This window comes from Labeo rohita, chromosome 16 (assembly GCF_022985175.1).
Source record: "Labeo rohita strain BAU-BD-2019 chromosome 16, IGBB_LRoh.1.0, whole genome shotgun sequence".
Classification (NCBI taxonomy): Eukaryota; Metazoa; Chordata; class Actinopteri; order Cypriniformes; family Cyprinidae; genus Labeo; species Labeo rohita.
Genome location: NC_066884.1, coordinates 33,740,418 through 33,753,822, shown reverse-complemented (window position 1 = coordinate 33,753,822; position 13,405 = coordinate 33,740,418). Strand labels below are relative to the sequence as shown.

Below are 13,405 nucleotides of genomic sequence, written 5' to 3'. Positions count from 1 at the left end.
CAAATCCAAACCAAACGCTCTTCTTAATGCAGCTTGCTGTTCTCATGGGTTTATGTCTTCAGTGGCCTGGCTGTAAAAACATAAATGTTTATGTTGATATAATGCAAATGTGATATTTCACACATCAATATGTTTAGAATGTGAACAGTTTAGAATGTGAAGCACATCTGAAGTTCAGCACAGGCACTCCACTGATAGTTTAAAAAAAAAAAACTTTCGTGCTTAGCAAGGCTACATTTATTTCATCAAAAAAAAAAAAAAACAAAACAATAAAACAGTAATATTGTGAAATATTACAGTTTAAAATTTAAACTGTAAATTTAACTAGTATTGGCACATTGCTCTGCCTTTCTTTAACACTAGAACCGCCACGGGGTAAATTTTACCCGTAGCTGTTTTTCAAATGCACGTAACAGATTTTAAATAAAACATTCAAGTCTCCCAGTCATTGTCTTTTACTAAAATTGTGTTATTTACAATCCCCTGGTGTTCAAATTGTTTAGATAAAACCAGATCAAAAAATGAGGCATTTATACCTAAAAGCGCCAGCACGGGTCAAATTTACCCACTATATAATGCCTGTATTTTGGCGCTGTCATTATGTTTTAACATTGTACATTGCTAGGCAGCTCCTTTTAGCCTACTCACTGAATTAGAGGTTATCAGTTTCATAAATAAAGTCAAAATGAGTAAAAAAAGGCGATTTATGGATGCCTAAGAGGTATCAGAAGCCTTAAATGCCATGAGTGATGGAGAGTCTGATGGTAAGTTATGCGTCTTGGATCGGCTCAGCATCTGACGGCTCATCTGACAGTGATCTCGTATTTAGATGTTTTAGCCTAACTTTACTCATATTGTTCAAACTTTGGATTAATTATTTAATGTTTGTTTAGCCATTTCTTTTTTTTTTGTTAGCTGCTGTGGTGTTGATTATTATAGTCTGCCCGTTTCCTGATAAGTAAAAAAATCCAGTTAATGATGTAATGAAAAGAAAACTATTTTTTGATTACTGAAAGTTTATTGATGTTGTTCCCTTTAATTAATTAGGTGAAGCTGTACGCTTGAATTTGCCATCGTTTATGCAATGTGGTGAATAATTATTGCACATTATTGTCTGTATGCTATTTTAGTCATTTAAAAAAACATGAGTTATCTTAATATATTCATTAATGGCATTGAATTATACCTGCCTAATATGTAGTTATTTCCTTTAATTCTCTTTGTCAGTGCAGGTGTGTTTAGCTTATATTGACTGTTATGAAAAGTGACTATAGCCTGCATAAAAATGCCTTGAACATAAAACAACAGGACAAAAATATAGTTGATAACTAGACATAATCATTTTTCATGACTCTACATATTTTTTTGTGTCAGTTTAATGCGTTAATTAAAATATTTTAACACAGTTAACACGCTGGCTCCGCCCCCCACACCTGTACACACCTGTACCTGTACACCTGTACACCACACACATCTTATATTTCATATAGTTGACTTTTGACAAATATGAGATTAAAACTCCATAAATGTAAAGTTGTGTAAATGTAGTTATGTACTAAAATAGTTATGTACTAAAATTCAAGATATTGGTGCAAAAAATGCCCCTGTATGTGCTTTGTCTCATATTTGTATACATGTCACATATCAGACGGGCAGAAAGAGCAATATGTGCTGATTTTGTTCCAATCTCTCACAAGCTTAAATGTGATTTTATACAACAGTTCAGTAAATAAGAAGTTGATATTGTGTTATATTTTAGACACATTATTATATGTGTGTGCCTAATTTTGCAGAGAACATATTACCTTTGAAGCCGTAGCAGAATTTAGTTTCTGAATGAATCCACATTTTGAATGAATCATGTAAACCAGTGATTCAAAGGCCCAATCATAGAGAGCCATTTACTTAATTCCTGAATGAATCAGCTCTTTGAATGAATCGAATGAATGACTTGTATAGACGTTTCCACCACCTGCTTGCAGCTTTAGTTTCTAATTTAGAGTATTATTTTATTTTAAAACAGTAATAATAAAAATAAAAACATTAAACGGATAGATCACCCAAAAAATTACAATTCTGCCATCATTTACTCACCCTCACGTCGTTTCAAACCTTTCTTTTGTGGAACATGAAAGAAGGTATTTTGAAGACTGTTGGTAACAAAGCTGTTTTGGTTATCAGTGATGTTTATGTGTAATAAATTTGATGTTGAATTAAGTAAAATATTTCTTTCTAAAGCTATAGTTTGTAATGTCTACTTGATACGTTCTCAGCTGACACAAAAGTAGCTTTAAATAATTGTTTTGGGGTATTTTCAGGCAAATTTAGTTTGTGATTAATTAAAAATTTTAATTGACTGACAGGCCTAGTATTAATATATTAATACATAAATCAATTTCACTTCACATGTATATATTAAGTAAAATATGTATTTTCCTAACTATATAATTGCATTTGTTTTATTAAATAAAAAAAAAAAAAACTGGTTTTAGTTCTATGGGTTTTCTAGGTGGTCGTACAGTATTAGTTTCTATAGTATGATACAGTATTTTATTTGGGCATGGTCTTAAAATTCTTCAGTTTAATTCAGGAACTCAAAAAAGGAAAGCTTTGAAACTATATATGAACTATAAGAAAACTATAAATGAAGAATTCATTTGCAAAAACAGATTTTAACAGTTTTTAACAGTTATCAAAAATCGTGTTTTTTTCATTGTGCATTCCAGTTAATCTCAATCAAACGTGATAAAAACATAACATAAAAACCATGATTTTTGGAAATTGTAAAAAACTGAGTTATCTGTTTTTACAGATAAGCTTTTCGTATGCACTATAGTGTTTTTGTGGCCATGAAATCTGAAAACTTTCCTTTACAATCTGATCACAAGTGAGAGTTCAGTGCAGTCACAGAAACAGATCTGATTTCTTACAATCGGATTTTCTAAGGACTGTTTTCAAAAAGTATATGAATTATATGAGAGAAATTGTAAAACAGCTACAGCCCTACAAACAAAATAGGCTGAAACTACAGTGAGATAAGATTTCAGCCTAAATGTTCTTTTGACTTCTCTCTAAGGTGTTAATTGCAACTAGCACACTAGCATGGGGCGTCAACTTCCCTGCTCACCTGGTGATCGTGAAGGGCACTGAATACTATGACGGAAAGACTCGTCGCTACGTGGATTACCCCATAACAGGTAACATCTGTTTTTTTGTGTGTGTGTGTGTGTGTGTGTGTGTTCACTGACTATTCAATGTCATTGATCTCCATCATTTCCATTCCAGATGTTCTTCAGATGATGGGTCGAGCAGGACGACCACAGTTCGATGACCAGGGCAAAGCTGTTATCCTTGTGCACGACATCAAGAAGGACTTCTATAAGAAGTTCTTGTACGAACCATTCCCTGTGGAGTCCAGGTGTGTACAAAGCAATAAATCTCCCTGTTTCATGTTAGTACTCTAAATGACTGTGTGATAATGACAGAAGTGCTGTCTTTCCTGTGTCTCTTCAGTCTTCTGAGCGTGCTGTCCGACCACTTGAATGCAGAAATCGCAGCAGGCACTGTCACCTCAAAACAAGACGCCATGGATTACATCACATGGACGTACTTCTTCCGAAGGCTGGTCATGAACCCAAGGTACTGCACATTAGCATTGCTTACAACACATTCACAGTCTTACCACAGGTGAAGATCCTAGTTTTGAGTCTCATCCGTGACGTCATATGGCGAAGATACTTAGTTCTAATGGTCAGCTGATACATAAAAAACAGGATGGTCAACATACAGTAATGCTGAGATTAGAGATAGGTCATATCCCATTTGGTGAACATGGTGTTCATTAAGATATTTTGTGTTTACTGGTGCCAGGCAATAATCTAGCCAGCTTGGTCGATTATCAGAAGTTTGAGTAATAATTTTTTAAAGACTGCGTTAGGTATCATAAAGTAACAATGAACAAAACACCTTGTTATTGTTGAACAATAACAAGGACACCATAAAAAAAGTATTACCTTTTTAATATTCTAAAACCATGAACAATAGTATTTTTTTAGAAATAAGCATGAACTTAAAAATGTGTTAATAAATGTTTAAAAGGTCCTAATTTCTAATTTCTGTCAAATATCTAATTAAAATATCTTGTATGTTTTTTCTTAAAGCTTAATCGTTGTAATTTTGTTACTTTTGCCAATGAAACAGCAACAAAAAACATCATAAATTAATAATGATTTTTTAAAGATTGTTTAGACATTTGTGCCGGAAAAAAAAGACAAAAATATGAGGTATCATAAACTAACAATGAACAATATGGACTTTAACTAATCTAGTCAATATTACATTGTACATATACCAAAACATATCTAACATTTAAAAATATAAAACTTCAATAAGTCTCTGCATCCTTTCATAACTATGCAGTCCCAACATTAACCATTTAGATCTCAAGGTACCATCCAAAACACCAGCATAACAAATGAGAAAAACAGTGTTTTATTATTATCAAGTCGGGTAGATTAAAGGTAATATACATTTTTACATTATAAATATACATAATTTTTTTTTTGTCATTGCTGTTACTTACAGGTACTCCGGTAGATTATGTATTTTTAATGGTTACCTATTTGGTAGCACTTTATTTTAAGGTGTCATAATACAGAGTAATTACTTACCATGTAACTAAGTTATGGAACAGCCTGTAGTTACAGTTTGTAATTATGTAGATGTAATAGGCAACTGCGGTTACCGAGTTACATATGTGTATAGGTTTATATATATATATGTTTCTATGTAAGTACTGGTATTTCTGATTGGGCTGAGGCTGGAATTTAGCGAGTTTGAAGTAAAAGCAATCACTCAGTATCTCATTTTTGACCGAGATGGCTTTTAGCTGGTTTTGCATCTGAACTCTTCATATATATTCCCTTTTACCATTACCACATGCACACAATGTATGTGTTTTGATATCTAGAGGTTGCAGTATATGGCTCCTCAGATAAACAAATAGAAAATAGTCTGGCGTAATGACTTAAATAAACAAACAACACGAATTCAAGGAAAATTAGAACTATTACTTGTTTTATTAATTGGCCTAGTGGGAAATCCAAGCTGTTCGGTGAAAGCGCAGTGACTGGACTGCAGCAAAAGACAGAAAAACATCTTCAACCACTTTCACAGGGCTCATTACTTACTGTGTTTCCATGGCAACGTCATCGCCGGACACAGTGGCCACAGTCCAGCCCCGACAGTTTACACCTCCATCACAAAACAAGGGCTAAAAGATCACACACACGCATACACGCACACACCAGCCTCGCAGGGTCATATAGGGCAGCACAGACATCTGCGATGAATAGAAGAAGATGATTCCAGAACATTCCACTGACATTTGCACGCCTGTCAGGCCACATTAAACATAAAGACCTGTCTGTGCCCTCTCCCCTACTGCAAACACCCACAACCCAAAAACACACGCCGATTCCTCAAGTACGCTAATAACTAAGGTAATAAAACTCTTTATATGGGCCATATTCTGCACTTTTTTTCCTGAAGTCCACTTATAATCCTAGCCAACAGTCATACTTGAGACTATTTTTACACTCTTCTCTCTGATTTTACAACTAAACAATTCATTTTTGCTACCGCACCTTTAAGATGATGTAAATTGTATGTCAATTACTGCCTTGTCACTAAATACTGAACAGGTGTTTGTGTAAATGTGGGCAGTTATATTCTAATTGGTATGATGCCATCATAGCATGAGTTTAATTTCGACAGTTGATCAGTTTTTAGTACTTTAGCAAGAAATGTTTGATTCCTCATAATACAGTTTTGTTAAATCATGTAATTTCACTTTTGTGTGTGTGTGTGTGTATTTTGGATTCGAATTCAGAGTTTCTGCCATACTTTAAAAGTCCTAATTTCACTATTAAGTGAAAGGTCTTAAAAGATTTTAAAGCATAGTCTTAAATTTGTAAACTCAAGGCATTAAATGTTGTATGCAATGCAGAATATCTTCCTCAGTGTAAATTAGGATTCATTTAGTTGAGTTGCAAAATTAAGAAATTAATACTTGTTTTCTGAGAAATTCAACAAGATTTAGTGCGTTTATTCTGAAGACAAGAGCAAATATGTCAGTGTGTTTTGTAAAGTTGTTTTTCCCCTTTGGATTAAGTTGCTTTTTGGCAGATATTTGTTGTAATTATAAACCAGACTTCCTATCTTGTGTCATTTTTAAGTCAATGTTTTCTTCATTTAAGATTGTTTAGACATTTTCACTGGAAAACAAGACAAAAAACCCTGATGACAGACATCACTGTTTTGCAATGAGATCAGAAGGTACAGTAAAAGTTGTTTTTGTGTTCTAGGAAGTTGTATTTTCAAATTTTGAAGAGTTGCTTATACAACTCCTAGACATTTACATATAAAGAACAAATAGGCGTATTTCCTTGTGTTCATTTCTTAAATTGTCTTTGCTTGGTTCTGAAAAATCTTAAATTTAATAACTGGCAAAACCCTGCTATTAGAATGTTGTGCAATAATAGAATAATGATAATATGTGAGGGTTGATGTCCATGGAGAGCGTTTGATTTTGCATGCTCCCACGGTGAGGCTACTCACTGGGTTTTGTTCTTTACTTAATGTAACTCTGAAACAACACAACAGCATGTTTCCAGTAAGGTTGTATGTTAATAATAGGGCTCACTAGCTCCATGTGGCACGTCTCCATCAATCTCTGTAGTCGTTTTGTGGCACAGTCACCTTGACAGCAGCCATCTCTCATCAGCCGTGATTCACTGGAGCTGAGCAGCTCTGTAAGCGGTCAGGAGCCCCAGAGGTCTCATAAAGACCTCACATCAGGCTCCCTGAGACAGGAACTAAATGATGCTAACGCTAATGGCAGCGATTTAATCAGCCGTATAGGTGTTCACTACAACACACACACAACAGGCTGAAAGAAACACATCACTGTTGCTACAGCTGAAAAATTGGCTCTGCGGAATGATGCTATTTATTATTTTTAATGCTTTAATACCAATCTCAATTATTTAGTTCAGACATTCACAATGAATGAGATCTTGGTCTTGCAGAATTAAAGAATTTGATGTACTATGAAATGTGCTTTAAGTTTTTGTCTTTGACAGTTTAAACACTTTTTTGGTAACACATATAGATATAAGGAACAATTCATTCTCACTATTAACACGTTACTTATTAACATGCCTATTATTAAAAAAATTGGCTGTTTGTTAGTACTTATAAAGCACCTATTCTGCATGACCATATTCTGCATCCCTAATCCTACCCAGTACCTGAACTTAACTACCTCCTATGGCAAAAGCCATAGTTCATGGTTTGTTAATCACAAGAACTGGACTCTAAAATAAAATGTGACTACTTTTGTTGTGTGTCTACCCATACAGGCTGCATATTAGTGCCTTAAAGTGAACTAAAGGTCCAGTAACAAGCTGTTGCACAAAAGTTACAGATTTTTTCTAAAAATGTGTATACAGTTGAACAAATCTGAAATTAGTATAAAAGGAAAGCTCCACTTCCAGAACAACAATTCACAAATAATTTACTCTCCCGCTTGTCATCCAAGTGTTCATGTCATCCATGTTCATGTCTTTCTGTCTTCAGTTGTGTAGAAATTTTGAGGGAAACATTTCAGGATTTTTCTCCATGTAATGGACTTCATTGGTGCCCTGATTTTGAACTTCCAAAATGTAGTTTAAATGCAGCTTCAAAGGGCTCTAAACAGACAAATCGGACCTTTGAGTCTAATTCAGCAAAATGAACGAATCTTTTTTTGAGTCATTTCATTCATTTTAGCAAAATATAATTAAAATGTTACATGTTACTTCCCTAACACATCTACTGCTTACACAAACGTTGATCACACTACAAACAAGAAGATCTGTAATGCTATAAGAAACAGAAAAGCAATTCAGAATTAATTCATTGTTTACCTGGGTCTTTAGTCTGTGATTAGCTCACCTCGCCTCTTATCTGACAAGTTTTCAGGTTAAAGATTAAAGATTCATTCAAAATGACAGAATCGTTCAAGAACTACCATTACTAATTCGTAGCATCATGGACGCGCATCCCAGAGCCTGTGCTACACAAGCTTTTGTGCTTGAAAAGTATACAAATTTTTATTTCTCAAAAAAAATTACTGATCGTTTCACTAGATAAGACCCTTCTTCCTTGGCTGGGATTGTTTAGAGCCCTTTGAAGCTGCATTTAAACTACATTTTGAAAGTTCAGAATCGGGGCACCAATGAAGTCCATTATATGGAGAAAAATCCTGAAATGCTTTCCTCAAAAAACATTATTTCTTCACGACTGAAGACAGAAAGACATGAACATCTTGGATGACATTTTGGAAGAGGGTGAGTATTATTTATTTAATTGTTTGTGAATTATTGTTCTGGAATTGCAGTTCTCCTTTAAGCCAGGAGTAGGCCTTAGTTAAATTAAGATACTTAAACAGATTTATAAGATTGTTGTATATCAAAAAATGCTACGGGACAGACCAATGGCACTGACATATTTTAAGAAATGTCAGGGCAAGATATTTTCAGCTGAGACAGCTCAAACATGCATTTCATTGTGGGACTGGTCTTAAGCCTTGTCTGTGAAACCATATTTTTCAAAAAATCATGCTTTTCTACATACTAATGCGGTAACTGCTCTACGTATTACATTCTAGGGTGTGTAGCACCTACTGCTCTGCATATCCATGAATATCCCTGAAGAATCCATTCTTCACAAAACCTTATTATAATAATAATAATAATAATTTATGACTAGTTTAAGGGTGCAAACTACAGCCCTGTGGTACAGCCCTGAACAGTCTTTTCTACCTCTCAAAGGTTTGTTTAGACCAGCTTTTGAACTGTGGAATAATGTGACACTATGAAAAATAGTGAAGAGTCTGTAAGAGTCTGAAAAAAAGAGTCTGTAGCCCTGTGGCCTTTTATTTGTAGACATGTCCTTTCTCACACTGACACACACACATCAGGCCTCCTGACAGGCAGTTACCTTCATGACACTTCTCTTCACCTGTTAACGGGTTGGAGATGTTCACATTGCGCATCATGTACCAGCCAAAACCGGCTCTGTAAATTATCCTTCCTGACACAAGGCACTAAAGAGTAGCTCTGTGTGTATGCATGGACATCTGATCATTATTTACATGGACATCTTTATTTACATGTCACCATGATGTGTTTTTGCAAATTATTAACACACACAGATCATGTTCTCAATATTTCAGTGCTTGAGTGCTGGAAAAATGAGCAGTTTACATAAAATATATCAGAACAACTGGAATGAACTGTCTTTTTTTCTTGTTCACACACACACACAAACAGCAGGAGAAATGTTTGCCGTCACTCAGAGTTAATGAAGTGCATAGTTGTGTGTGGATCTCATGTGGTTGCTCTTAGAGCTTTGCTGAGCATGGAAGTGATTTTTGCTCTCCAGCAAATCTGGGAATGATTTTGCAGCGCAGCATTGCTTTTCTGGAGGTGTGGAGGTGTTGTGTTTTTGTATGTACACCCACCTGTGCTCTCAGCGGAGGCTTGTGTTTTTTGTGCATCTGTGCACTGTATCACTGACAGTATAAAATGCATTATTTGCTAATGTTGATAGAGTGATAATGTAATGTGTTTATTGACATGTCAGTGACCAATATTAAATAAATCAGTACGTAAAGCCGTCAGTATTGTCCTTGCAGGTTTTAGGTTTCCAAAAATATTGAAACTTGCATAACTGGCGTTATATTATTTTACATAAATACATGCATTTGTAGCAGTCATGGAGAGAATGACTAGACATGGGATTGTTGTTCCTTAAGCAGTCTTTGTGTACATTTTCTTTTGATTTATATTAATGCAAGATAATTGTTTTACCAGTGTGTCACTTTAGTAAAATATTTGCTCTCACTTTGAGAAGTTGTTTGCGTGCTGTTTTCTTTGCCCAGGAATAACAGGAGACTTGCATTGAGAATATGTCATTATTTCTGGCTTTAAACCTACTTGAAAATAATTGAAAGTGATTTGACACATTAATCTTTGGTCTGTCTCATGTCAGCATTGCATTATCCAAGCAAGTTTGTTACTTTTTTTCCCCACAGATTATGTAGCTGTAGTGAAAAAAGTGAAAGAAGCAGCAGCTACAAGAAGTATAAATTTGTAAAATATCAAGCAAATCTCTTGTTCTTGGCCTCATTTTTTGTGATAGTAATAGTGCATCTCTATATATGTATGCAAAAAAAAAAAATATCTAACCATCCTTCAAGTTCTAACTTCAGCTGATTTGCAAAATTAAAGTTAATCTCTGGATATTTGTGCAGATCCAAAAAAAAAAAACTTTATTTATTTATTTTTCCCGGTAAAATTATCTAATCATCCTTCAAATTCGAACTTCACCTGATTTGCAAATTTAAAGCTATTTTTAGGGTAGATATTTATTTATTTATTTATTTATTTATTTATTTATTTATTTATTTATTTATTTATTTATGTTTTTATTAGGACTTTTTTGTTTGTTTTATTTAGTTTTATTTTGTTTTGAAGCTACAAAGCCACAGCACAACAAAGCTAGAAGCTACAACAGTATAATTTTGTACATATCAAGCAAATCTGTTGTTTTGTAATAGTAACAGTGCATCTCTATTTGTTTATGCAGATTAAAAAAAAATCTTAATCTCTTTTTTGCAGTAAAAATATCTAATCATCATTTAAATTCTAACTTCACCTGATTTGCAAAATTAACCCTTTTTTAGAGGAGCTATTTTAATGCCTGCAATGTTAAAAAATGATTAAAAATAGTAAATGATGTTTATCTGTAAGTGTAACGATGCAAACATGTTTTCTGTGAGGGCTAGGTTTAGGGCTAGGGTTGGGTTAGGGGATAGACAATATTGTTTGGTCAGTATATAGAAGTCTATGGAAAGTCCCCACAATTCACAAAAACAAACGTGTGTGCGTGTGTGTGTTTCTTCCACTTTTAACTGATCTCTCTTTGCTTTCAGTTACTATAATTTGGATGACATCAACCATGAAACCATTAACAAATACCTTTCTAACCTGGTGGAGAGGAGTCTGAGGGATCTGGAATGTTCCTACTGCATGGAAATACAGGAGGTAGAGTCATTTTAGATTGTAGATTGTTTTATTTCATGTAGATTGCTGCCTCTGTAGATTTTTGGATTGAAGCTTTAGTAGTTGTTTCAGACGTTGTGTAAATAAACTCTCTTTTTGCTGGAGGACTGATAGGGAATTTCATCTTTGACCTGCCCACTGTACGGCTGTATTTTGACCTGTGGTGTGTTAATCAGTGACCGTCTTGTTTTGTTCAGGACGAGCAAACCATCGAGCCGCTGACGTACGGCCGCATCGCATCCTACTATTACCTGAAACACCAGACCATCCGCATGTTCAAAGAGCGTCTGAAGCCAGAGCTGCCCGTCCAAGAGCTGCTGGCCATCCTGTCGGTGAGCAAACATTCATTTTGAAAGGATCCACTCTTTGCTCTCGTCTTCTGGTCACTGATGCGTTCAGGGACAGTGCACTTTAAACACCAATGCATCACCACCTTCACTGGCCAGCATCCTGACACAGTTAATGATTATTCCATGAGTCCAGTTTGGCTGGATACAGCTGAGCACTCACACACACACACACACACACACACATAATTGCACCCCTAAGGGTTGGTGTGAAAATTAGCAGCTCTTTACGTTCGCCTCATTAGAGTGCCGCCCCTCTTGGCCCCGCTCTCACTGATCGCGCCCATAATTGAGACATAAAGGCTTTTCACACTTCACTGACGTCCTCACGACATGACATCTGTCTCATACTAGAGGAGCTGCAGAACTGATGGAAACTCTCAAAGAATATTGTTAAAACATGTTCTTAAACAGTTCTTATAACCAGTCCTGATAGAGCGTTTGAGATTAGAGACAACTAAAATACATAAAAGCAAAAGGAATGTAAATATAAATTCCACAAATGTGGTATAAAGGCATCTTATACTTTTAAGCAGTAAAGGTGCAAATGTAATTTACTAAATTAGACGAGATCTGAAATCTTGTTATTTTTGTTTGGTTGGTTTTGTTGTTTTTAATTAAAAACATATTTAACTTGGGTGATTATTAGAAAATAATACATTCAGTTTATAATTTTAGTAATGTCACCAAAGATTAATAACAGGTTGAAATCAAATAAATGAAGTTTTTACATTTTTTTGTTGTTGTTTTTGTTTGACCTTCTGAGGTGAACAAGCAGCATTTTTTTAAGCTTCATTATTTATTTTCAAGCCATTTGGAAAAATCTGTGACTTGTTGATTTTAAGTCATTTTGACCCAGAAAAACATTTTTAATTTTATATGCTGATGCACAGATGTTTCTACTCAAATCTGTTGTTGTTTGAATATTATTTAAAATGATTTATTCAGTTCTTTTTAAGTTCTGAAAGAATTATAAAATACTTTTTTTTTCAAACAGAAATTTGAATAATAACCAATAATAACCAGTCAGTATTTAAGAGACATCAGAAAAATAATGCTAATAAAACTGGCAAATTCTGAACACAAAATTCAAGTTTTTTTGTGCTTTGCATAATATAATATAATTTGTTTCTTCATAAAAGCCAGTTGCAACTTTTCTTTTTATTTTATTTATTTTTTTGTATAAATATATATTAATGCTATTTAAAAAGATTGTATTATGTATCCAAGTAGCTAGAAGGCTATGGAATATCATGTTCCTGGGGTGAACTTGACGGGTGACAAAGGTGAAGTTGTTTGCATCAAGAATAACACAACACAAAACAGCCTAATTTGAGATTTTGTTTAATACCACGTTTCTATTCATTGTTGCTTCCAGGTCATTTATGTTCTTTTTGTAACGTTATGCTCTCTGTGGATAATGTTGAAGGTTTTTAATGTGTGATTTAATGCATTATTTCTTGAAGATATCATCTTGTAAGTACTTCAGTACTTCAAGTCCTATTTGAAGGTTAATTTAGCGTAGCATCAGTTGCTTTTTTTGTTATAATTGTACAGGCAGCAATAAAGCATTTTTACAGACAATCATTCCTGAGATTTATACATAAGACTGAAAAAGAAAAGAAGGCATCAGAGACCATGAGCGCTGTATGACCTGGGCAAACAAACTTTCTAGAGGCCAGCTCAGATTTCCTGATGTTAAAAACATCGCGACAAATGATTCATCTTCTGAACTGGTCAAAATATAGAAGGTTTGAGAGATGAGACAAGGTTTGAGTCATGCTTGTGAATTTTAATGCCGGCGTGTTTGTGTGTCAGTAATAGGAAAAGAGCACATGTTAATGTGGTAATGATGCCTGAGGCAGCAGGGATAAATCACTGATCCTCACA

General features: G+C 34.5%; 1 protein-coding gene across 1 annotated transcript in view; it reads left to right on the top strand.

Moving 5' to 3' along the window:
- Nucleotides 1–13,405, top strand: part of ascc3 (activating signal cointegrator 1 complex subunit 3) — a 240,812-nt gene that overhangs the window by 212,553 nt on the left and 14,854 nt on the right. Inside the window, exons 32-36 of the mRNA XM_051130609.1 lie at nt 3,077–3,197; nt 3,286–3,418; nt 3,514–3,639; nt 11,039–11,150; nt 11,366–11,500. Coding sequence (XP_050986566.1) covers nt 3,077–3,197; nt 3,286–3,418; nt 3,514–3,639; nt 11,039–11,150; nt 11,366–11,500 — 627 coding nt within the window. The remainder of the gene's footprint in view (nt 1–3,076; nt 3,198–3,285; nt 3,419–3,513; nt 3,640–11,038; nt 11,151–11,365; nt 11,501–13,405) is intronic.